General features: G+C 41.4%; 3 protein-coding genes across 3 annotated transcripts; all 3 read left to right on the forward strand.

Annotated features, from left to right (window-relative positions):
* LOC115926897 (uncharacterized protein K02A2.6-like) lies at window positions 1-3,407 on the forward strand. The gene is made up of 2 exons (XM_030992508.1): window positions 1-1,686; window positions 1,764-3,407. Exons 1-2 carry the CDS (start codon window positions 1-3, stop codon window positions 3,405-3,407), a joined length of 3,330 nt encoding a protein of 1,109 aa, XP_030848368.1.
* Window positions 3,408-10,482: 7,075 nt separating this feature from the next.
* Window positions 10,483-10,845, forward strand: LOC115926899. The gene has a single exon (XM_030992509.1). It carries the CDS (start codon window positions 10,483-10,485, stop codon window positions 10,843-10,845), a length of 363 nt encoding a protein of 120 aa, XP_030848369.1.
* Window positions 10,846-12,065: 1,220 nt separating this feature from the next.
* On the forward strand, window positions 12,066-13,062 carry LOC591725 (alanine--tRNA ligase, cytoplasmic-like). The gene is made up of 2 exons (XM_011668598.2): window positions 12,066-12,298; window positions 12,864-13,062. Exons 1-2 carry the CDS (start codon window positions 12,129-12,131, stop codon window positions 13,033-13,035), a joined length of 342 nt encoding a protein of 113 aa, XP_011666900.1. The 5' UTR covers window positions 12,066-12,128; the 3' UTR covers window positions 13,036-13,062.
* Window positions 13,063-26,613: the final 13,551 nt, after the last annotated feature.

A 26,613-nucleotide genomic window follows, 5' to 3' on the forward strand; every position in this document is an offset into this window, starting at 1 on the left:
ATGAATTTACCCCAGTTTGAGCGTTTTGAGTGCCATGAATATCTCGCGACCGTGGGTGTGAGATGGGGAAAATACGTGAAACGGCTAGAGAACTTTTTCACTGCATTTGCTGTAACAGACGATGCCCAGAAGCGAGCGTTGCTCCTGCACTATTCCGGTCCTGATGTGCAGGAAATCTTTGAAACACTTCCAGACACAGCCACATCTTACTCTGCTGCCATTAAAGCGCTAGAGAAACATTTTGTTCCGTCTGTTAATGTGGAATATGAACGTTATCTGTTTCGTCAGTGTAAACAATTGAACAATGAAACTGTTGCTCAGTATCATCTCCGTTTGCAGAAGTTAGCTTCATCATGTCAATTCTCGGACAAAACTGCGGAAATCAAATCCCAAATCGTGTTTGGGTGTACATCGCAAAATTTGAGGAGGTACGCACTTCGTGAAACTGTTACACTCGAAAAACTTCTTCATACTGCCCGCACGCTCGAGCAATCTGATCAGTATGCAGCCGAGATGGAGAGTGCTACATCTCGAGAATCAACTGTCGCTGCTACGCGTCATGACAAGCCCTCAAATCCGAACTCTGTCCAACGCCAATTTCGCACTCGTGGAAAACAGCAAGCGACCAGACAGAAAGTCACATGCAGGAATTGTGGTGGTCGGTTCCCACATCCCGCAGATAAACCCTGTCCGGCAAAAGGGGTTACGTGCCATTCTTGTGGAAAATTGAATCATTTCCAGAAGTACTGTTTATCTAGACCATTAAAGTCCAATTCTATCGCAATTCATACTGAACATACAGCAGCATGTCAATGCAGCTGTACTAGCTCTCCGCAGCCTGAGCCTCAGCCTCAGCGTGATCACCAACCTGCTCAGCATAGTAAGGAAGAGCAAGCTGAAACAAAGGACTATGTTTTCAATGTTAATTCTTCTTCAGCCAACGGACCGTTTGTTCAGATTGAGGTCAACGGGATCTCAATTTCAGCTTTAATCGATTCTGGTTCCTCAGTAACGATTGTGAGTCAGAACACGTATCGTTCGATTACACCAAGGCCTCATCTTGACGCGCCCTCCGTTCCTGTGTATGCGTATGGAAGCACAGTCCCGCTTGATGTTGTTGGAACATTCACCGCATCTGTCTCGTATAAATCGAAAACAGTGGAAACAAAGATATTTGTTGTCACGCACAGTGGTGATACACTGCTGGGTTGTAGCACTGCCACTGCACTTGGTCTCCTTCATATCACGTACAATCTTCAGCTAATGCAGTCGTATAAGGATCGTTTCCTTGGTATTGGCAAACTGAAAGATCACCAATGCCATATTCATGTTGATGGATCCGTTCCTCCTGTAGCAGTTCCCTACCGAAGGATTCCCTTCCACATGAGAAAGCGAGTGGAGCAGGAACTTGACAGATTGCAGGAACTTGATATCATAGAACCGGTACATGATACACCTACTCCGTGGGTTTCTCCGATCACTGTTGTCCCGAAGCGTAACAGTGATAACATCCGCATTTGTGTTGACATGCGTCACGTCAACAAAGCTGTGAAGCGCGAACGTCACATCACGCCAACCGTTGATGATCTTGTGTCTGCTTTGAATGGTGCCACAACATTTAGCACTTTGGATCTCAACTCGGGCTACCACCAGCTAGAGCTTGATGAAGAGTCTCGTCCGTACACAGTGTTCTCAACTCATATCGGACTTTTCGGTACAAACGACTCAATTTCGGGCTCGCATCTGCATCTGAGATCTTTCAGCACACCATTCAAGCTGTTCTTCAAGACCTACCGGGTGTCTTGAATATAAGTGATGATATTCTTGTGTTCGCGAACAACAAAGCGGACCATGACATTCGCCTCAAAGCTGTACTCGAACGCCTTCGTGAGGTGAACCTGACCTTGAACAAGGACAAATGTGTCTTTGCTGCTGACCGTGTCACATATTTTGGTCACGTTTTCTCATCCAACGGCATTAGCGCTGATCCGAGAAAGATCGAAGCCATCCGAGCGGTACCTGAACCTCGCACCGTGTCCGAAGTCCGCAGTTTCTTAGGCATGGTTAATTACTGTGCCAGGTTCATCCCTGGTCTGGCCTCGATTTCAGCACCTCTTCGCCATCTCACTAAGTCGGATAGTGAATGGGAATGGGGTCTTGCCCAAGCCGACGCCTTCGCTAAGATCAAGCAAAGAGTTTCGCAACAATGCACCATGGCATACTTCAATACGGCCAGCACCACTGAACTTATCGTTGATGCCAGTCCTCATGGTCTGGGAGCACTTCTTGTTCAGCATAACAAGGAGAACACGGTTCCTGTCGCGTTGGCAAGCAGAGCCCTCACAGACGTTGAATCTCGATATTCGCAAACAGAGCGTGAAGCCCTAGCCATCACATGGGCTATTGTCCATTTTCATGTGTATTTGTATGGTGGATCGTTTGTAGTCACAACTGACCATAAGCCGCTAGTATCGCTCTTCAACAACTGTCATGCTAAGCCACCGCTCCGTCTTGAAAGATGGATCCTGAAGTTGCAAGCGTATGACTACACCGTCCAGTATCGTCCTGGTCAGCATAACCCCGCTGACTACCTCTCGCGACATCCTCAGTTATCGGTGATGAGCGTATCCGATGATCAATCCATGGCGGAAGCTCATGTTAGTTTTGTGGCATATCATGCAGTTCCGAAGTCAGTATCAATGTCCGAAATCGCTGAAGCCACAAAACAGGACCCAGTCCTACAGCACGTCATTCGCACCATCAAGAACAACAACTGGCATGACCTTCTTGCGACCTCTACTGAAAACCAATCAGAACTCCAGAGCTTGTTCATTATTCGAGAGGAATTGACAGTGGATGACAATTCTCTTCTCCTCCGCGGACATCGCATAGTAGTCCCGCAGTCTCTTCGTAAACGCATCATTGATATTGCACATGAGGGACATCAAGGCATCACAAAGACAAAGAGTCTTATCCGTGAAAAAGTGTGGTTTCCCTCTATTGACAAGATGACAGAGAAAATTGTTCGTGATTGTATCACATGCCAGTCTAACACAATCGAGCATGTCAAAGAGCCTCTGCGCATGTCCCCTCTGCCCCAAAAAGCGTGGTCAGAACTTAGCATTGATTTCGCTGATCTCCCGTCAGGTGACCACCTGCTTGTTGTTATGGATGACTATTCTCGTTTCCCCGAGGTTGAAATTGTCTCATCTACTTCAGCTCAGCAAGTCATCCCCAAGCTAGACCGAATTTTCTCAAGTTTCGGCGTTCCTGATATCGTCCGTACGGATAATGGGCCTCCTTTCAACAGTCGTGAATTCGCTGACTTTGCCGACTACCTGGGTTTCAAGCACAGAAGGGTAACCCCAGGTGGCCCCAAGCGAACGGTGAAGTTGAAAGATTTATGAGAACACTGAAGAAAGCCTATCGCTCTGCCATCGCTCAAAACAAATCGTGGAAGCAAGAGCTCTACAGATTTCTTCGCAATTACCGCGCCACGCCGCATACCACGACTGGTGTCCCCCTGCCACACTCCTGTTTGGCAGACCTGTCCGTACTCGCCTCCCTGAGCCTATAGTTCCCGTCTCCGACATTCAAGAACGAACTTCGGATAATCAACTCCGCTCTCGCGATCGTGGCAAGAAAGCGAAAATGAAAGCGTACGCGGATAGTCACGGTACAACACGCGAGAAGGATATCGATGTAGGAGACACAGTTCTTGTCCGCCGTGATGGTATAGTGTGCAAACATCAGTCCCCGTACCTTCCACACCATACAAAGTAGTAGGAAGAAAGGTTCATGAATCACTGTACGTCATGGTAATCACTACATCACGCGAAACGCATCACGTTTCAAGCGTTACACTGGTCCTATTCCCTGTGACCAATCTGCTAACAATGATCAAATTGAAATTGACCTTAGTGATGATAATGCACAAGGACAACAACTTGTTGTGCAACCGCGACGTAATCCTAGACGCAATCGACGACAACCAGCACGGTTGCGCGATTATGTTTAGTTCACAGTCTATTCGTTACTCATAAACTAGTCAAAGACAAAGAAAACTGGAGAAATGCACAATATGACTAAATGATGAGACATTGACTCTTAATCTTGCATTTCTTAAAAAAAAACAAAAAACAAAAACAAAAACAAACTTTTGATGGCAAACTTTTTATTCAGGTTACTGTATGCATTTATGTGTATTTAAACAAATTATTGTTCTAACCTGTCACAATGGAAGTTTGCATAATGTTCCTGTGAGTTTGCATTTCTGATCAAGATTAGATCTCAAGGGTGGATTTCATATTATCTTTTATTCTTTGCTGTTAGTTTAATTATTGCATGTAACTTGATTAATGACTCAGAGTGTCGTAACTATTGGTTTGAAATTATTTTCCGTGTATAACAGATTTGCATTTACTCAGTATGCTTTGTAAACACGTATAGCTTAATTGTTAAAAAAAAAAAAAAAAACCAATCAAACAAACAAACACAAACTAGAGCCTCCAGAAATCTGGTTCAGTTTTATAAATATTGCTCTTCAATATTACGGAGTTGGAAGTAATTTATAAGGTTTTATAAAGAGCGAATTCCAATTGAATCAGTTTAATTTTCTACGTTCATGCAAAGAAAATATTTTGTACACTTGGCTATTTTTCAAAAGGGAAAGAAGAAAGGAAAATGTAAAAAGGTGTTATTTGTTGCCATTATATTGTGTTTATGAATGAATATCAGTTTTGCACAGTTTGAAGGTTTGTACATGTGTATTTGCTGATTGCTATGTTTTATAATCTATGATATTTGATATTTGAGTTCATATTGTTCGATGCTATTGCCTCATGCCTACAATGTATGACAGAACAGTCAATTGCATTTTTTATGCTTTATTATACTGAAACAGACTTGAGTGCTAAGAACAAGATTTTTATGCTAGCAAACAGTTATTGACCTCTGCAGGTCATAGGTAATTTTGATCTGTTGATATGAAAATATATCACTACATAATCAGCTTATTTCAACCATGAATACTTCCTAAAAGCCTAATTTACAACTTTTAGAGTTCACATTTTATTAGATGGTATATTGCTATATGCATAAGCTCTGCATGATCTCACAAAGTGAATTATTTCTTGTTTGAAGTGTATATATGTAATACTGGCTATCCGTAGCAAGTTTTGTCTTATGCAAGTTAGTTATTTAACCATTACATGTGTACGTGAGTTCTATACATGGCTTTGTGCAAATTAGCTGAGTTTGGTTAATGTTCAAGTTTGGTTTTATACTCTAAATGAGTTACAACTTGTTTTGATGTTTTTTCCAAAGTTTGTTCTTACATGGTTTAAAACACATTGATGAATGATTGTTACAGTTTGATGATGTCAAACAAGCCATAGAAATAACAACAGCTACACTGTGATTGACTTATCTCATTATAGAAAGGTTTTAATCCAGGTAGGGAGGATTGTAGTATCTTGAACAACTGCACAATTAGCATTCCATACTTTCTGGTTGTCATTGGTTACTCGTACAAGAACAATGTATAGTGTATTGTAATATGACCTGTACAGAAGTTGAACGGAGAATACACACACGTTATCAACCATGTAACTGAAGGCTGTTGTGTCGTCCTTTCGGCTGTCTAAATAAGGACCAAAACATTACAGGATGCAGTACATGTAAGACAAGATGGTTGATGTTTGTCTTTTTCCAAATTATGTCCTTTAGTTGCACATACTGTTTGTGTCTGTATAAAGACCATTTCTCCCTCTATCTATTCTATCTGCTAAGATGATAAAAATTGGTTAACCCTTTAACTCCTGTTTTCCTACATTATAAACGGATTTGCTCCTTCTTATTTAAAGGTAAAGACCAGTATTGGTAACGCCCCAATTTCAAAAAATGAAATGGAAGCTCTCATTACCAATCATGTGAAAGAATATGTTTGACTAATACATGATGATAAAAAATTTGCCGGGAAACCGCCTACTAATTCATATATTTGGTAAATTTATCTCTCTCATGGTCGTGTGAGAGAGATAGGGTAGTCCCATATACATCTTTCTGTGTATAGTGCTTGTAACTTTACGAAGAATGGGCCAAATTTCTTATCATTTTGATGATTCCAGAACCTTGCAGATGCTAGGTGCTAGATGATCAACCTTTTCTGATCGATTCCACAACGTTTCTTTCACAATGCAATCGCATGACCATTACTGGTCTTTACCTTTAACGGAATTTCTTACCCTATATGTTCCAAACAGAACTTTCGGATCTTCCCAAAAGTCTCTCACCATTCTACAAATAAATACTATATTCTACGGGTTTCGCTCGTTTCAGGTTGCATCGGCCGAGTTTTAGAATAAATTAGTGGAAAATCTAAATAACTGTGCTACTGTTGACAACTTTAAGGCGCATCTTAAAACATTTGTTTTCAAAAATAGTTTCCATTGTTAACGAGAGAAAGTATGTTGAGCATCTCACTCTTCTTACCAGTATGTTAATCTATCCGAGATACTTGATACTTGAGACATAGGCGCCGTTTTTCCATTGACGGCAGCGGCGTCAACAGGTTAAGTTTTTGAATTTTTAATATCATTTTTAAAGTATAAGTTCTTATTCACTGAAACGTTGATTAAAGAGTTATCTAGTATTCCCAATAATGTGAGTACAATATCAGGTCACAAGTTCAAAGGTCATTTCAGATTTGAACAATTAGACTGTTGTGGCATCATGATCAAAAACGTAACCCGAGGTTAAGTTTTGAATTTTAAAATAATTTTAAAAGTGTATATTCCTCTTCCATGAAACTTGAACATAGGGGTTGTATAGTACAGGCGCGGATCCAGGATTTCTTAGGGGAGGGGGCCCAACTTTTTTTTTTTTTGCTCCCGAAAATTTGAAAATCGCGCCGGCCGAAAAGTCGCTCAGTGGGGGGGGGGGGGGGGGGGGGGGGGGGGGGGGGGGGGGGTACAGAGCAAAATTTTTTTTTTTTTTTCTTGCTCCCGAAAATTTGAAAACCCGCCGGCCAAAAATTCGTTCAGTGGGGGGGGGGGGGGGGGGGGGGGGGGGGGGGGGGGGGGGGGGGGGGGGGGGGGGGTAGTGAGCACATTTTTTTTTTTTTTATCCTCAAAAAAATTTCGATTTGCACCCCCCCCTTGAGCGCCAGGGGGGGGGGCCCAACCCCCAAAAAGGTAAAAATCACGTGATTTTACATGATTTTTTTCTCAAGGGGGGGGGCCTCCACTACAAAGTAGCCGGAGGCATTATGTTTTTGGGTTGTCTGTCCGTCCGTATGTCCGTCCGTACGTCCCGTTCTCGTGATCGCGTTATCTTAAGAACCGATTGATTGATTCCCGCCAAACTTGGGTCATGTATGTATCTTGCAAAGCCAATGAAATGAGTAGATTTTGGGGTCACAAGGTCGAAGGTCAAAGGTCACAGGGCTCTTTATGTATCCAAAAATAGCTTGTGATCACATTATCATGAGAACCAATAGACAGATTACTATCAAACTCAAGTCATGTATGTATTTTGCAGAGCCAATGAACTGATTAGATTTTGGGGCCACCAGATCGAAGGTCAAAGGTCACATAGCTCATTATGTATGCCTATAAATAGCTTGTGCATGCATTATCTCAAGAACCGATTGATGGATTCCTGCCAAACTCATGTCATGTAGGTATCTTGCAGAGCCAATGAAATGATTCGATTTTGGGGTCACCAGGTCAAAGGTCACAGGGCTCTTTATGTATCCAAAAATAGCTTGTGATCACATTATCATGAGAACCAATAGACAGATTACTATCAAACTCAAGTCATGTATGTATTTTGCAGAGCCAATTTGAACTGATTAGATTTTGGGGCCACCAGATCGAAGGTCAAAGGTCACATAGCTCATTATGTATGCCTATAAATAGCTTGTGCATGCATTATCATTAAAACCGACAGATGGATTACAATCAAACTTGAATTTAAAAATTGTTTCTGTTTTGGTTTGTAAAATTGCTCTATGGCGGAGGCATCATTTTTGACTGCGCGCAGTCAAAGTTCCGTCTAGTTTTTCTGTACTTTGTTTCTGAAATAAAACAACACTTATAAACCAATTATTTGAAATTGATTTAATCCTTATATTGTGCTTGGCTGGATGGTGCAGAAGGTGGTGTGAAGTGAAGATCTTTCTATCAATTGCATAATTGCTAGATCAATAATAATGATAATAATTATTCTCCATTCACTTTAAAATTAGTGACATGTACACTTCACTCTGTCATAGTCTAATCCAATATAGATTTCAACTAGACAAAATCTGACTTAGGTAAAAAAAAAAAAAAAGCAATGGAAAATAAAGAGCAGGACTTTAAGAACCTTTGACTTGGGCGATTACTTGACTTCAAAGCTTTCTTTCCATCTCTCTTTTACGTCTTTCTTCTCGGTAAGGATTTCTCCATCTTTGCTTTTCACTGCCTGCATTCTGATGTTAAATTTCTTAGTGATTTGTTTAATTGTTGTGTAGACTGCCTTGGATTATGGTAGCCTGACGTGAGGTTTCCACTTTTTGCATAGATCTTGTATCCATTTATATTTGCAGCCTTTTGTTTTCCTTCGTATTTCTCTGTTAATGAAGTCTGATCCTACCTTCGCATTTAGGTCGCCCATCACGCCCATAAGAATGTCTTTTCTTGGGGCTTTCTCTATATCGTTGATTGTAGTAGGTTGTAAAATTCCTCAATTTCCTCTTTGCTGTTGGCTGTGTTTGGAGCGTAGACCTGTATTATGGTCAATGATCCTGTCTGTACTTCAAATCTTGCTGAAATAATTCTTGGTGAGATGGGGTTGTATATCCAAGAAGCGCATTTTGGGCCGTTTTGTTTAGGATCAATGCAACTCCTTCTCTATGAATTTTATCTTTCCCCGAGCATAGGATTCTGTGTCCATCATGGGTAAAGTCTCCCATGTCTGTCCAGTGGGTTTCTGCAATGCCGATGATTTCCCAGCGAAATCCTTTGAGTTGATGCAGCAAGACAGTATGACTGACAAATAAATCTCAAGTTTTAATAAGTCTCAATTTAGTGCGCACACACAAGTATAGATATAGCAAGTGCACTCACCTCTATACCAATTTACGCATAGTGCTGCGCAAGAATAGGCCCATGCATGAAGCGCTCTAATTTCTACGCGCACTACTGCGCACTGAAAAAGAGTGCAATATGACTGGAAAATATTGAACGCTTTTTAGTGCAATAGGCTCAGTAAATGAATCACACGTGACCGCGCATGACCATTCATTTGATTAGGATCTGGGAGTGAGTTGTACAGTGCGTCCCAGAAAAAACGAAACCGAGAAGTATCGATGTTGTATCATAACTTAATCACAACTAAAATTAATGAATGATACATATTTGGAAAGCTTAGAGTCTCCTCTTTCATGTGATGCTACTCAGATGATGCATATTTCACGCATGAGTGATTTAAAGCAATTTGAAGGGAGGAAACCAAAAAGACATTTGGCGGGCGGTATCTGAATTTCGAAGAAAAATGCACATTTCTAGAAAGTTCATTTCCTGCCCTTTCATATGACACCTCAATCAGGTAAAATGAACCAGGAATAACAAAGTTCTGTTTGTTTAAAGTAATGCTTGCATTTCCATTATTTCATTAAACAAAATCGTTTTCAATGGCTGCCTGCCGTAGCAACAAAGAGAGTTATCAAAAGTCTTTATGCATGGGTGATCGTCAACGAAACGGAGTGGTGAGAAAAATGATAAAAGCTGGTACGTTTTCATTTCCAATTTGACCATGCAATTAACAACCGAACAACAAGTATTTCTGGTAACAGAATGGGGACGATCTGGGAGCCTTCAACAAGTTGCTGAGGCTTTCCGGCGTCGCTTCCCTGATCGCGAGGTTCCAGCCGAATCAAGTATTTGGCGGAAAATTAGGAAATACCAAGTGGAGGGTACTAGCCTTAATCTCAACAAGGGCAGGTCGGGGAGAAGGAGGACAGTGAGATCCCCCGACAACATCCAAAACGTGCAACACATGCTGGAAGCAAACCCAAGGGTATCTGCCAGAAGGAACGGCATGGGAATTTCAAAGTTGTCATTCAAACGAATTGTCAAGAACGATATCCGGTGGTATCCCTACCGAATGACGTGCCGGCATCAACTTTTACCTGGAGACCTGCCGAGAAGACTTCGATTCTGCGAATGGCTGCTGGAGAGAGGCCCACGGTTCATCGGTAACATTGTGATAGGGGACGAGGCATCATTCTTCATGAATGGTCGGGTAAACAGCCACAACATGCGCCAGTATGCCCCTGCTCAGGAACCACCGCCGTTCCACTTTGATCGCAACATCTCACGGGAAAAGGTGTCTGTCTGGATGGGAATGTGTGGGAATGGCGCGACGGAGACGGCTACCTGCGAATCCTCAACGAAGAGATTGTTCCACAGTTAGAAGCGCTCTTCCCGGGCCAAGTTGATGGCAGCTTCATGCAGGGACATTTGGTGGATACAGGATGGAGCCCCAGCCCATCGCAGAATCATTGTCAGGAATAGGCTTGCGGAGCTCTTCAACGAAAGGGTAATCGCCACCTATCATCCTGTCGAGTGGCCTCCCAGATCGCCCGATCTCACGCCATGCGACTTCTTTCTGTGGGGCTACCTGAAGAGCAAGGTGTTCACGAGCCCACCGCGTGACCTGGGAGATCTGCGAAGGAGAATCTTTGCTGAAGTCGAGTCTCTACGACAGCAGCCCCGTGTGACCTGTGATGCCATGAGAGCCATGGCATCCCGTGCAGAGTTATGCGTAGAGAGAAACGGTGGTCATGTTGAAAAACGCTGAACTTAAGCAAGAAAGTAAATGACTTAGTCATGAACCAGATATGTTAATGAATAAACAACGAAAACAAATTGAATTGAGGTTGATTCATGTTTTTTATAATTATTATCTCTTACTAAATGATTGGTTTGCTGATTTGGCGACAATGTGTAAGGGTGACATTTCTGGTCGAATTCATGAAGAGTGTTTGTGGAAACAAGATAAGAAATAAGAGAGAGAGAGAGAGAGGGGGGATATGAGGGAGTGAGGAGTTTGTTTACGGTTCCGGGCTATAGTACAGATGGGGTGGGGTGGAGGACGGAGCGAATGAGGAAGGAGTTGATGAAGAGGGGAGGGGAAGGGAAGAGTATCAACACACACATTTTTAATCCAGACGTGAATATCACCGCATCCATTTAGTCAGGTGTAAAAGGATAAATAATAATAAAATAGTAATAATAATAATAATGATAATAATAACAATAAAGGATGAAATCAAAACTATCAATTAGCTTTCATCATTGTTTCTCACCACTCCGTTTCGTTGACGATCAGCCATGCATGAAGACTTTCGTCTACTTTCTGTGTTGTTAGGGCAGGCAGCCAGTGAAAACGTATTTGTTTGATAAAATTATGGGAATGCAAGCTTTACTTTAAACGAACAGAACTTTGTTATTCCTGGCTCATTTTTCTTGATTGAGGTGTCATATGAAAGGGCAGGAAATGAACTTTCTAGAAATGTGAATTTTTCTTCGAAATTCAGATACCGCCCGCCAAATGTCTTTTTGGTTTCCTCCCTTCAAATTGCTTTTAATCACTCATGCATGAAATATGCATCATCTGAGTAGCATCACATGAACGAGGAGACTCTAAGCTTTCCAAATATGTATCATTCATTAATTTTAGTTGTGATTAAGTTATGATACAACATCGATACTTCTCGGTTTCGTTTTTTCTGGGACGCACTGTATAATGAAGAATAATGAACACATGATAAGAAAATCATTTTGTCCCCCTTAAGCTCATAAAATATAATCTTTACTGATTGAATTGATTCAATTTCCCTCTCTCTTTCTGTCTCTTTTTTATATCTTTCTTCATCTTTCTCTCTCTCTCTTTCCTCTTTCTCTCTCTCTCTTTCTCTCTCTCTCTTTCTCTCTCTCACTCTCTCTCTTTATCCGTCCCTCTCTCTCACTCTGTCATCTGACTACCTCTCTTTTTCCCTCTTGCTGTCCTCTCATTCCCCTGCTCTTCCTCTCTATCTCATCTCTCTTTCTACTTACTACAGCATACCTGACGAGCGTGTGATGCCGTTTGGCATGAAGGTCAACTTCTGGGAGATGGGAGAGGTGCCTTGCGGGCCTTGTATCGAGATCCACTTTGATCGTATTGGAGACCGTGATGCTCGCGCCATGGTCAACATGGATGTCCCTGATGTACTGGAGATCTGGAACCTTGTATTCACGCAGTTCAACAGGTAATTCATGATGTTTACATATACTGTGTTATACCTAGAGAAACAAAGATAATAGTGTTCCCACTTGCTTGTCCTGCACTAAGTTAGAACATGCAACCATAGATCACAACAGTGTTGAAGATCTTATGCTAAATGTACATCCTATGATCTCCCATGCTGTGGGTTGTCCTGAATATTGCTTTTCTAACAAGTCCACCAAAGAATAAAGATTTTTTAATTATCAATCAACTGTTAATTTCAAAACTGAAGTATTGCTTCCAGGTGCAGTGTATTCTCTATATTTCTCAAAGGGTATTTTGTAATAGTACAAAGACATCACTTCTGAAATGTCAAAGTAGGATTAGAAGGATGTTAGTTTTATGAATGCAATAGAAACATGCAATCTTCTTTAGTTTTTGTTTTTTGTAAGAATTGATTTGAAGACTTCAAAATACCTAAATTTTTAACTTTTGTACATACATGTTCCATCTACTGAAAAGCTTGCAAGTGTCATGTGGGGGAGGGGAAATATTGAGCATGAAACTGTCACCAACACTGATCAATAATTATCCTCTATTTGTAACAGAGAATCTGATGGTACGCTGAATGTTTTACCAAAGAAATGCGTTGACACAGGCATGGGTCTGGAAAGGATTGCTTCAGTCATTCAGGGCAGGTCATCCAACTACGATACTGATCTCTTCATGCCAATCTTTGATGCCATCCACAAGGTGAGTGCTGCAGTTCTACCTGCATGAAACCAGACGCCATAAGGCAGGCGCGGATCCAGGATTTCTTAGGGGGGGGGGGGGGGGAGGCCCAAATTTGAAATTATGCGAGCCAAATATTAGTACCTAATGGTGACCAGCAGTGACTTAATGGGGGGGGGGGGGAGGGGTGGGTGCAGGGACGGGCGAGTTTTTCCCCTACCTCCTCCGCGAAGGGCGGAAGCTTCGACATTTCAATAAATTATTAAAGAAAGAAGGCGATTCGTTGTACCGTTCCCAAAGATAAGCCTCGTCTGAATTATGTTTCCCCCCCTTCCCGCGCAGAGCGCGGAAGCTCTTACGTTTCATTAAATCATTAGAGAAAGAAGACGATTTGTTTCGTCGTTATCGACTCTTAAACTTCAGTTCCCTCTCCTCCCACGCGAAGCGCGGAAGCTTTGACGTTTCATTAAATTATTAGATAAAGAAGACGATTCGTTGTACTGTTATGACTTTTAATCCTCGTCTAAATTCAGTTTCCCCCTCCCGCGTGAAGCTTTTACGTTTTATTAGATCATCAGAGAAAGAAGACGATTCGTTGTACCGTTCTCGGCTCTTAATCCTTGTCTAAATTCAGTTTCCTTCCCTCCCGCTTCGGGAAGCTTCAACGTTTCATTCAATTATTAGAGAAAGAAGACGATTCGTTGTACCGTTCTCGACTCTTAATTCTCTTAATCCTCTTCCTTTTCACTCCTCTCTTTTTTGGGGGGACCACCTCATCCCCCCCCCTGGCTACGCGCCTGCGGTCAGATGAACATATGTTGATACCTTGTCCGCCCCCGAAAGCTCAGGGGGTTAAGGTAATAATTTACGGTCAGATTAGCATTCAGGGGTCCGCCTTAGGGCCCTAGGTGGGGTCCAGGGGGCAGAGCCCCCGGAAGTTCAGGGGTTTTAGGCATTTAATTACGTTCAGATGACCATTATTTTGATAGCTAATTGTGACACTGGCAGGTCACTAATTGGCGTGGGGTTCAGGGGGCGGAGCCTCCAGAAGCTCAAGGGTTTTAGGCACTCAATTACGGTCAGATGAGCAACAAGGGGCCTGCCTTAGGGCTCTTGGTTGGGTCCAGGGGGCAGAGCCCCCGGAAGCTCAGGGGTTTTAGGCGTTTAATGACGGTCAGATGAGCATTTTTTGATACCTTATTATTTTGTGATACTGGCAGGACAATATTTGGCGTGGGGTCCAGTCCAGGGGGCAGAGCCCCCTGAAATCAGGGGTTTTAGGCATTAAATTACTGTCAGATGAGCACCTAAGGGCCCGCCTTAGGGCCCTAGGTGGAATCCAGGGGGCAGAGCCCTTGGGGTTCTAGGCATTTAATCATGGTCAGATGAGCATATTTTGATACCTCATTATAATGTGACACTGGCAGTTTACTATTTTGTCTTTCTTGCTCTCTTTCTTTCTATTTCTCTTCATCATATTTTTCAAAAAAAGTGGGGAGGGGGGGGGGGGGCTCGAGGATCCCGATCCCTGCTGTTCCGCGGGCCCTGCAGAGATGCCAACTAGTACGGATTTCCCGTAATTTCTACGGGAAATCGGCCGATTACGGGCGGTACGATTTTCATACCATAAATCCCCGATTTTGCCGATTTTGCCGATTTTCAAAATTAGCACTTCAAGGTTTAGCACGTACTTTTGACTATTGCAGCGCAGCCATCCTTGAATCCATGCATAGAAATTCCATAGGGCTTCCGATTGGACAATTTGTTATCTAGCACACCCCTTTTACAGTGCAGGTGCATACATGTGTGTCTTTGTATATTCTGACTGTGTACGTGTGTGCGCGCGTGTGTGCCCAGCAGAGTATGGTTGGCTATCGCCTTCATAACGCATGCCAAGACCGTACGCGTGGTTCTGACATAACGTACGCGTGGGTCCATCATAACGTACGCGTGGTTCTGACAGAACGTACGCATGGTCATTTTCCATTATACTTCTATGTAATTCTTAACGTACGCATGGTTTTGGCATAGCGTACGCGTGGTTCCGTCATGTCATACGGGTGGTTGTGTCATGTCATACGCGTGGGTCCCGAACAAATGTGTAACTCCAAGACGGAACCACGCGTACGTTATGACAGAACCACGCGTACGTTATGACGGAACCACGCGTACGTTATGCCAAAACCACGCGTACGTTATGACAGAACCACGCGTATGTAATTCAGCTGTGTGTATTTACTGTTTACTAGACAGTCGTACAACCAATGAGAAAGCTTGTTGTATTGTGTGGATAGAGCTGAATTTCCGCCGTTCTTTTATTTGCCGGCCGAGCTTGCTTTCCCGTTTACAAAGGTGGGGGAAGAGGGGCGTTAATGGGATATAAGGGAGAGGGATAAAATGGTATAAAAGGAGGGGTTGGGGGCGTTCATGGGATATAAAGGAGTGTACATCACGGGTTTTTATTAATTTTGAACATGGGGCAGGATCGTCTGAAGGTGATGACAAGGGGGTGGGCTTAGTGATGTAGCGGATGGTTATAGGTTAGTGTAGGGGTGGGGGTTGTTGGGGTGAGGGGGTTCAGGGGAAATAAAGGAGTATATATGATACCTATTTCGTTTTAAGGTTTTTAAAATTAATTATGAACCGCAGAAAGGATTGTTTGAGGGTGATGAGAAGAGGGAGGACATGGCCATGTATCCTGGATGATTAGAGGCTACCGGGGTGGAGGGGGGGGGGGGGGGGCTTAGAGGGGCGTTAATGAGATATAAAGGAGCGTATATTACCTACTTTGTTTTAAGGGGTTTTATTAATTATGAACAGTGGGTAGGATTGTTGGAGGGTGATGGAAAGGAGTTGGGCTTAGTGATGTGGTCTGGATGGTTAGGGGCTAGTATAGGGAGATGGGGGTTGTTGGAACAGGGGATGGGGGGGGGGGGTTCAGGGTAAATAAAGGAGTATATATTATACCTCCTTGGTCTTAAGGGTTTTATTTACTATGAACAGTGTTATAGGATTGTTTGAGGATGATGAGAAAGGGGCGGGCATAGTGAAGTAGCGGTGATGGAAAGAGGCTAGCCTGGATGGGGTTGTTGGAGGGGGGGGGGGGGGGGGTTAATGGGGAAATAAAGGAGTATATATTACCTTCGTCTCTCTTAGGGTTTTTATCCATTTTGAACAGTGGATAGGATTTTTATAGGGTAATCGGAACGGGGAGGACATAATCATATACCCTCGATGGTTTGGGGGAGGGGGGGGGGGTAGACGGAGAGGAGCGTTAATGGGATATACGGGAGTGGGATAATGGGATACTAGGTGCCGGGGAGGGGTCCTTAATGGGGATATAAAGGAGCTGGATATAAACGAATAATGGGATATAAAGGAGTGGGAGGGGCCGGGGAGGGGGAGGGTGTCGGAGAGCGGCGTTAAGTGGCTATAAAGGAGTGTATATTACCTTCGTCTTTCTCAGGGTTTTTTATTAATATTGAACAGTGGATAGGATCAGTTTAAGGTGATGGGAAGGGGGAGGGCATAGTCATGTAGCCTCGATGGCTTAGGGCTAGCGGGGGGGGGGGGGGGGGGCGGGGAGGACGTTTATGGGATATAAGGGAGTGGGATAATGGGATACTAGGTGCCGGGGAGGGTCGTTAATGGGGATATAAAGGAGCTGGATATAAACGGATAATGGGATGTAAAGGAGTGGGAGGGGGCCGAGAAGGGGCCGGGGGAGGGGGAAGGGCGTTAATGGGTTTTAAGGAGTGTATATTACTTACTTTGTTTAAAGGAGTTTTATTAATTATGGACAGTGGGTAGGATTGTTTGAGGGTGATGGAAAGGAGTTGGGCTTAGTGATGTGGCCTGGATGGTTAGGGGCTAGTTTAGGGAGGTGGGGGTTGTTTGGGGGGGGGGGGCGGTTCAGGGGGAATAAAGGAGTATATATTATACCTACCTCGTTTTAACGGGTTTTAAAGATTATGAACAGTGAATATAGGATTGTTTGAGAGTGATGAGAAGGGGGCGGGCATAATCATTAAGCCTGGATGGTTTGGGGCTAGCCGGGGGGGGAGGGAGGAGGGGCTTTAATGGGATATAAGGGAGTGGGACATAATTGGATAATAGGAGTGGTTGCAGGGGAGGGGTGTTAATGGGATATGAAGGAGCGGGATATAAACAAAGCCGGCGCTCCTAGGGGGCAGGTGGGCATAGTGCCCCCACACGTTTTCAAGTACCCCAAAAGTGCCCCTTTAACTTTGTAAGAAGTGCCTCTTTTACTTTGACAAGTGCCCCTATTAATTTGTAAAAGTGCCCCCTCCCCTTTCCACCTCTGATATGTGCCCCAGGGTCATTCCATGTCAAATCACCCAATGGTTTTAACCCGACCATTTTTTATTTTGATGAAACTTAGTGTACTTGTTGAGTGTGATCTCACAGCACCAAATCCAAAATTTTAGGTCAATCGGGTGAGGGGTTTGGGAGATATGGCCCACCAAATTTTGAGATTTTTTCAAAAATGGGGGTGGCGGGCCTACCTTTGAACCCTTGTATCTCGGGACCTAATGGGTCAATCTTCACAAAATTTGTATTGTTGGAAAGGGTATTCAATAAGGATTCCAATTCTGCCGCCATTTTGAAGATTCGTACATGTTGGGGTACTTTGACCTCTTGACCTCAGATTTGACCTTGAAATTGACCTTGTGGATCATGTAACTTTGACAACATTTTTCATGAAATGTAATCTCTGACATGTTCACTAAAACATTTAAAAGTTTCAGAGATATAATATTTTTTGTTTAGGAGCAATAAGGATTGAAAGTATTCATGCTCACAGATATTCACAATAAACCCTATTATAATGTATACAATACATGCAGTATGCACAGTACAACATACATCTTCCACATGCTTTTTTGTTTTAGGCATATCCATCCTAAATGTCAGTAGTACTTGAATAGAAATAAATGACAAGTTCATATAGGCCTAAAGGGTTAACAGGATGTATGGCTTTAGGCCTCTGAGTCGGTTCTACGATAATTACCCCCCTGGAAAATTAACCCTCAGGAAATTCCCCCCCCCCCCTGAGGACAATTACCCTCCAAGGACTATCACATCCAGAGGATTATTACCCCCCAGAAAATTACCTCCTAGTACAATCTGTCCCCCCCCCCCCCCCCCCGGAGGACAATCAACACCCGGACAATTTCCCCTAGGACAATTACCCCCCCCCCCGGGAAAATTACCTCTCAAGAATAATATACCCCAAAAAATAAATCTGCTTTGATTAAAACCACCTTATTATCAGGTTGGACTTCCACTTTAACGAATAGGGGGGGGGGGGGGTAATTGACCTCTGGGGTAATTGTCCTTAGAGGGTAGTTTTCCGGGGGTGAATTTTCCAGGGGGTAATTATCCTAGAACCGACTCAGAGGTCTAAAGCCATACATCCTGTTAACCCTTTAGGCCTATATGAACTTGTCATTTTATTTCTACTCAAGTACTGCTGACATTTAGGATGGATGTGACTAAAACAAAAAAACATGTGGAAGATGTATGTAATTGTACTGTGCATATTGCATGTATTGTATACAGTATACAATAGGGTTTATTGTGAATATCTGTGAGCATGGATACTTTCAATCCTTATTACTCCAAAACAAAAAATATTATATCTCTGAAACTTGAATATGTTTTAGTGAACATGTCAGAGATTACATTTCATGAAAAATGTTGTCAAAGTTACGTGATCCACAAGGTCAATTTCAAGGTCAAATCTGAGGTCAAGAGGTCAAAGTACCCCAACATGTACGAATCTTCAAAATGGCGGCAGATTTGGAATCCTTATTGAATACCCTTTAAAACAATACAAATTTTGTGAAGATTGACCCATTAGGTCCCGAGATACAAGGGTTCAAAGGTAGGCCCGCCACCCCCATTTTTGAAAAAATCTCAAAATTTGGTGGGCCGTATCTCCCAAACCCCTCACCCGATTGACCTAAAATTTTGGATTTGGTGCTGTGAGATCACACTCAACAAGTATACTAAGTTTCATCAAAATCAAAAATGGTCGGGTTAAGATTTTCAGATTTTTTGGGTGATTTGACATGGAATGACCCCCCATTTATTTTGACACGTACCCCTTTTCCTTCGACAAGTTCCCATTTTCATTTGCACTAAGTGTCCATTCTCATAAGTGCCCTTTTTAATCTCTAGTAAGTGCCCTTTTAAGGTACGAGAAGCGCCAATCTTCACTTTTGATACGCGCCCCATTCACCTCTGATAATTGCTCTATTAAAATATTAGAGGTGCCCATTTTACTTTGACAAGTGCCCCTTTTCCTTTGTAAGAAGTGCCCCTTCCCCCTTTTAATAACTACCCCTTTTTAACTCGGATATGCGCACCTTATATTTACGCAGGTGCTCCCTTTTCTTTCTAATAAGTACCCATTTTCCTTATGATAAGTGCCCCCATTTAAAAAAGAGCCCCTTCCCCTTCTCATAAATGCCTCTTTTCACCTATTAAAATAGTCCTTTTTCATTCTCATACTAGTGCCCCTTTTCATCTCTGGTAAATGACCCTATTCAATTTTCAGAGATACTCGTTTTATTTTGCAAGTGCCCCTTTTATAACTGACAGTGCTCTGTTCATCTCTAATAACAGCCCCTTTTATTTTGATACGTGCCCCTTGTCCTTCCTAATAAATGTTCTTTTTTTCCTTCTTATTAGTGCCCCTTCCACTTTTCATAAAAGCCCCCTTTCACCTCCAATAAATGCCCCTATTAAATTCTGATCGGTGCCCCTTTTCTTTCAACAAATGCACATTTCCCTTTATTATTAGTGCCCTTTTTTCATTCTCATAAGTGCCTCGTTTCATATATGGTCAGTGCTCCTTTTCAGATGCGATAATTAGTGCCCCTTTTCACCTCTGATAATTACCCTTTTAACAATAATACGTGCCCCTTTTCCTTTCTTATAAGGAATCTATCCCTTTTTCATAAATGTCCCTCTTCACATCTGATAAAAGCCCCTATCAAAACCTGATGGTTGCCTCTTTTCCGTCGACATTATTATTTCCCATCCTCATAAGTGCCTTTTCATCCCCGGTGAGTGCCTCTTTTTAAGGTGTAGGAAGTGTCCCATTTTCACCTCTGATAATTACCCTTTGTAGTTTAACACGTGCTCCTTTTCCTTTCTAATAAGTGTCTTAATCCTTTTCAATAAGACCATTCAATAATCTATATTATTGGTGGGTTTTCTTTTAAATTCAACTGTTGACACTTTTTACTTTCCAATTTTATTTTACAGACGATTCTCGTTTATCAGATACTGATAATGATATCAATGATGATCGGGTTTATTATCCAAATGTTATTCATATTGATAGCCTTGGAGATTACAAAGAATGAATGTAAGAACGCTTGAAGAGGGCAATCATGAAGTAGCTGAATTTATCTGAAGCACCATGGCGATCTATAGAAATCAGTTTTTGCAACATACAGCGGATGTTCGATAAGTTCCGACACGCGCCCTTCAGGGATGAAGTTAATTTGAAGAGAGGAAACCAAAAAGTCGTTTGGCAGAGGGTATCTGAATTTCAACGAGAAAATCACATTTCTAGAAAGTTAAGTTTCCGCCCTTTCACATGACACCTCAATCAGAAAAAATGAGCAAGGAATGACAACATTCTGAATGACAAAGTTCTGTTTGTTTAAAATATTGCTTGCATTTCCATAATTTTATTAAACGAATTCGTTTTCACTGGCTGCCTGCAGTAGCAACAAGCAAAATTGACAAAAGACTTAACTCCATTTCGTTGACAATCAGCCGTAGACGAAAGACTTCAGAGAGATTTAGTGATAATTGATACAAGGTGCTAGCATAGTAGGCCAGGAAAGATATCACATTTTTTAGGTAAACCTCAAACAAATTGCAATACAATATTTGTCACTGCAATGCATTTTAGTAAGTTCCACCAAATGACATACTAAAAGTCCGACAAAATCCGTGTAGTGGAAGTGACCCGAATTTGCATAAATCCAATATGGCCGCTATTTCAAGGATTTTCACATAGATTTTGTCGTATTGTTCAACTTGTATAGGCTGTTGTGGCACTAAAGGTGTTGAAGAAGTGATCTGCTGTACATTTTTTTTATCAACTAAAGTACCCATATACTACAGGTATATCACACACCTGAAACAAATCCCCCGCACACCTACACCCACACAATCCAACATGTAATTTATGCTCAATTTTTCACCTTTAATAGCAGATGATGTTATTTCATTATGCACTAGACAAATATATTGTAATACGCAACACAAAAATCATGCCATTTTAGTTTGAAAAAACTCAAACAAAAATCTTCAGAAAAACTGGCCCTTATGAGTATCCGTACAAACACAAGAGCTGCTGGTACGTGGTAGGGCTATGTAGGGATACAGCCTTTACCTTACATTATCCTCATGGTCATTGGATTGGTTAAAAGTTGTTCTCAATGCATCAGTTTACTTTAGAGAGGTGACAAACAGAAGCATACATTGCATGCTCATGGCTCATCACAATACAAGAATATTACTGCGATATTGCGCTCTCTAATCACTATTTCTGTCAAATATTCAACTAAGTTAGACCTGAAAGCGTTTATTAATTGTGTGATATCCAGTGATAAAGCTTAATGCCTCATTCGTAGTCATTCATTGTAGAACTTTAAAGTTGAACACCCAATAACAGTTTCATTATAATATCGATGGAAAGCTTATAATGTGCAGAATACAATATATGTTTTTAATTAAAAAAATATATGACCCCATATAGGCACAATGACTAATCAAAGTTTGTCACTACACCCCACTTCATCTAAGGTAATTCAGATGTCAAATTAAGCCTGTAATTCATGACGTCACAGAATGTACACCTTTCTATGCAGTGCTACAAAGACAAGCCTACACATGAGCCTACATCAATAGGAAGGGGGTTTTAGTTGCTGGTGTGGTACTGGTACTGGTTGTCCTTGTTGTGACAGTTGCACTTAATTAAGTTATCACCCAAGTCATTTGTTTTTGTATTATTGATGCATGACATGAACACACATATATTTGTAATAGCACTTCCTCAGGCAAGGTGCCTAATATAGCGCCATCTATTAATAACCACTTGATATCAAACACTCGGAAGGCTACAAGAACATGGTTGTGTTGAGGTCTAAGGATCCCCTTTTTGCCAGCGCATCATGGGGATTTCAGTCACAGTTTTGTCATTATGTCAGGCAAAGAGGTTAGTTTTGTTATATATTGAATGTATTTCTATGAATTGTTGAAACATAAAGTGTAAATTAGTGTTTGTATTTTGTACTTCATACTGAGAGATGTTGATGTTAGTATGTAGTTTAAGACATGCAAGCCCATGCTGGTTTAATATGTACATTTGATTTGATATGAAGAACAATGATGATAGTGAAGATATTGTTAAATACTTTGATGATATATTATGAGAGTGCTGAAGCACTAAGTAGAAATTCAGAATTTATAATTGTTTAGTAAATTGTTTAAACATGCTATAGTGAAGTCTAGTTGTGATACTTGTAGTGTGAGTTTGTATTTATGTAAAGCCATTTAATGCAGATGGACTAGAATAGAGACTGTGTTATTGCTATATTGATTATGCTATGACGTACTTGTACTTATGATTATTTATCTGTGATTTATCCACAGTTTTCACGGAATTTACTGGAACGAAAATGAAACTCCAATTAAAGCTACAATTCCCGTAGAAGCCTTTGTTTAGACTATTTATTTGAGATCGACCTCGCTGCAGCCACAGTCCTATTACTGTAGTTGTATAGTAGGAATATGCATGAAAAGAAATAATACTTGGTCCTAAAATGTGTCTAGAAGACTTGCATTTGTCAACGATCTTCCCACAGTTGATGCTGTATACCATAAACAATGCATAGTGAACTTTAAAACTGAAAAACAAATACCAAAGTTATACTCTGTGAGCACAAGCACTTCCAAAAAGGCTAAAACTGGCCAACCTAAGGATGAGGTGAAATTGACTGCATTCTTAAAGTAATTAAGTTCCTGGAGGAAAATGATGGGGAACAAACAGCAGTAGTTGATCACTAAGATGCAAGAGTATTTACTGGATACAGATCATGAGGCCTACAGTGGGGTATACATGAAAAAGAACATACTGGGGCACTTTGGTGAGAGGATTGTTATAACTGAACTGAACGGAAAGAACAACAAACCAAAGCAGGAGAAAATGAGGATCATCGACTGCTGCCTCACCGTATAAAGAATGACGTCAAGCTAAAGAAAATTGCAAGTGACGCGTTTACTCAACTCCTGCTGAAATGTCGTCTACCTTCGGAAGTTCCTATAGTGATCACTTTAGGAACTTCCAGAGGTTGTTCAGCACCCAGGTGTTCCATGTCGAGCAGATTCCTGGAATTAATTGTGATGCAGCAGAATTTTAAAGCCACAATTCTTGTCGGTGATGACACAAAAAATTCTCATCTTGCTGATCTTCTAGGCTGATCTGAATGCGAAGGACTTTTTGTTTGCACCTGATCAGCCCAAGGCAAACTCCAAGTAGAACCGAAGATGTAATATGAAACAGCTGAAGGAAACTCTAGGAAGGTAGTGTGTGTTAGTGTAACTACTTTCTCTTTGTCCATGTGCTTCTGTGCTGCCAGGCAACGTCTCACATATTTGGAAGGCGTGCAGCACTGAAGAAAATCATGAAGAATGACGACTTTTATGAGCTTGCCATATGGTACGTCAGCCAGCATCAGACCTGAAGGAGAGCATTATTACAGCTGGATAGAAGACACTTGTATGCCTGTATGGTGGTGACTCAACAGAAGTATTGCGTAAAGGTATCATTTAATCTTGTCTGCCTTATTATTAGAAGCAAAGACTTTGCCACCCACTTCAGCAGCAGCAAAGTTCCTCAGTCTGGGTGTGTACTATCAGATATCAGAATAGACAGGAATGGCAGACAACCTGACATCGGGAAACTGAGTTGGCAGGTCATGGATGGGAAATATCTTCCAATAAAAACTGATAAAACACCAACACCCGCATCACTCCTTAAGGTCATCAGATGTGGATGCAAGAAAGACTGTGCAGCCAAGAAATACATGTGCCGGAAGTATGGCCTCCAATGTTCAACAGCCTGCATTGATTGTCGCGGCACTAGTTGCACCAACTCACCACCATTAGACCTACATGTAGAACTTGATGCTACTACTAATCAGCATGCCACATAAATGTATCTTTTTTGGAGACTACCAATTACTGTTATCAACTTAAAATATGTATACCAAACTGTAGGCCTCATGATCTGCATCCTGTAATAACAACAACACTGGGATTGTACACCAACATTATTATAGCTGCTCTGAAATGCACTATATGGTGAGAATCAACACAAAATGTATGCAAATTAACCCATTTTTTTGAAAATGATTGTGTATATGCAAATTAAAGAACCAAATTATGATACATTTGAAACATAACAATATTTTACAACATGAATAAGCGTTGTCGCAATTATTCTGAATATATCATAGGACAAGAAATATAAGTATTATCAATTCTCTACAAAAATGCTTAATTTGGCAGCCATTTTGAATTCAAGCAGATTGAAACACTCATGCAACTGGGCATATGAAACCTTGTGCATACAAAAGCATTCCAGGAAATAACATTTTAGACTTTCAAAGTACACCCAAAGTATGCTAAAAGGTATATGTATGGTGAATAATTTGACCAAATCTAGGAAAATTAAACCCTAGAATTGGTGGCCATTTTGGATTTATGTAAATTTGACACACTTCCACTACACAGATTTTGTCGGACTTTTAGTATGTCACTTTGGGGACTTTACTAGAATGCATTGCAGTGAAAAAAACGTTTTTGCAATTTGTTTAGTGCCACAACAGCCCATACAAGTTGAACAATATGACAAAATCTATGTGAAAATCCTCGAAATAGCGGCCATATTGGATTTATGGAAATTAGGGACACTTTCACTACACGGATTTTGTCGGACTTTGAGTACGTCATTTTGGGGACCTTACTAGAATGCATTGCAGTGAAAAATATTTTATTGCAATTTGCTTAGTGCCACAACAGCCCATACAAGTTGAACAATATGACAAAATCTATGTGAAAATCCTCGAAATAGCGGCCATATTGGATTTATGCAAATTAGGGTCACTTCCACTACACGGATTTTGTCGGACTTTTAGTATGTCATTTGGGGGACCTTACTAGAATGCATTGCAATAAAAAATATTTTTTTGCTATTTTTTATCTGCCACAACAGCCCATACAAGTTATACAGTATGACAAATCTATGTGAAAATCCTCGAAATAGCGGCCATATTGGATTTATGCAAATTAGGGTCACTTCCACTACACAGATTTTTTCGGACTTTTAGTATGTCATTTGGGGGACCTTACTAAAATGCATTGCAGTGAAAAATATTGTATTGCAATTTGTTTGACCTCAAACCACAATTTTCCTAGCCTATAGGCCTTTTTTTGCATTTATCCACACTGTTCCAGAGAGTCCAAATCATGCACATAGAAAACGAGTGAAAGTTAATCTTAACATTATACAGCAGTAATGAGGATGGGGGAGAGATACATTTGCTTGGATTGTCTCATAAAAGAAGTTGACCACAAACTGGCTTCTTCGGGTAGGTACATTATGTGAATGGGTAAATTAACTATGACACATTGAGGGGAGAGGCACTTTACATGTCCACTAGGGACACACATTTTTATGCCTCCGCCACCGAAGGTGGTGCCGGAGGCATCATGTTTTCGGGTTGTCCGTCCGTACGTCCGTACGTCCGTCCCGTTTGACCGTTATCACAATATCTCAAGAACCATTTAAGATTTAAACTTAAGACTCGGGAATAGTATTTATCACCATAGGAAGACGATCTGATTAGATTTTGGAGTACGTAGGTCAAAGGTCACAGGTCACAGAGGTCAACTTATGAAATTCCTTGTATTGAGTTTGTTAGCGCGATATCTCAAGAACCATTTGAGATTTAAACTTCAAACTTAAGGATAGTATGTATCACCATAGGAAGACGATCTGATTAGATTTTGGAGCACGTATGTCAAAGGTCAAGGGTCACAGAGGTCAACTTATGAAATTCCATACATTGAGATTGTTATCATGATATCTCAAGAACCACTGGAGATTTAAACTTCAAACTTAGTGATAGTGTGTATCACTATAGGAAAACAATCTGATTACATTTTGGAGCACGTAGGTCAAAGGTCAAGGGTCATAGAGGTCAACTTATGAAATTCCATACATTGAGATTGTTATCATGATATCTCAAGAACCACTGGAGATGTAAAAACTTCAAACTTAAGGATAGTATGTATCACCATAGGAAGACGATCTGATTAGATTTTGGAGCACGTAGGTCAAAGGTCAAGGGTCACAGAGGTCAACTTATGAAATTCCATACATTGAGATTGTTATCATAATATCTCAAGAACCACTGGAGATTTAAACTTCAAACTTAATGATAGTGTGTATCACCATAGGAAGACAATCTGATTAGATTTTGGAGCACGTAGGTCAAAGGTCAAGGGTCACAG

The sequence above is a fragment of the Strongylocentrotus purpuratus genome, unplaced genomic scaffold (assembly GCF_000002235.5).
Source record: "Strongylocentrotus purpuratus isolate Spur 01 unplaced genomic scaffold, Spur_5.0 spur5_scaffold_2, whole genome shotgun sequence".
NCBI classification, from domain to species: domain Eukaryota; kingdom Metazoa; phylum Echinodermata; class Echinoidea; order Camarodonta; family Strongylocentrotidae; genus Strongylocentrotus; species Strongylocentrotus purpuratus.

Excerpts from the sequence above, each read along its gene's own strand:
- LOC591725 (XM_011668598.2), top strand. The coding sequence starts at position 12,129 with ATGCCGTTTGGCATGAAGGTCAACTTCTGGGAGATGGGAGAGGTGCCT. Across the intron at positions 12,299-12,863 it reads GTATTCACGCAGTTCAACAG|AGAATCTGATGGTACGCTGA; the intron begins GTAATTCATGAT and ends TATTTGTAACAG.
- LOC115926899 (XM_030992509.1), top strand. The coding sequence starts at position 10,483 with ATGGCAGCTTCATGCAGGGACATTTGGTGGATACAGGATGGAGCCCCA.
- LOC115926897 (XM_030992508.1), top strand. The coding sequence starts at position 1 with ATGAATTTACCCCAGTTTGAGCGTTTTGAGTGCCATGAATATCTCGCG. Across the intron at positions 1,687-1,763 it reads AAGAGTCTCGTCCGTACACA|CACACCATTCAAGCTGTTCT; the intron begins GTGTTCTCAACT and ends GAGATCTTTCAG.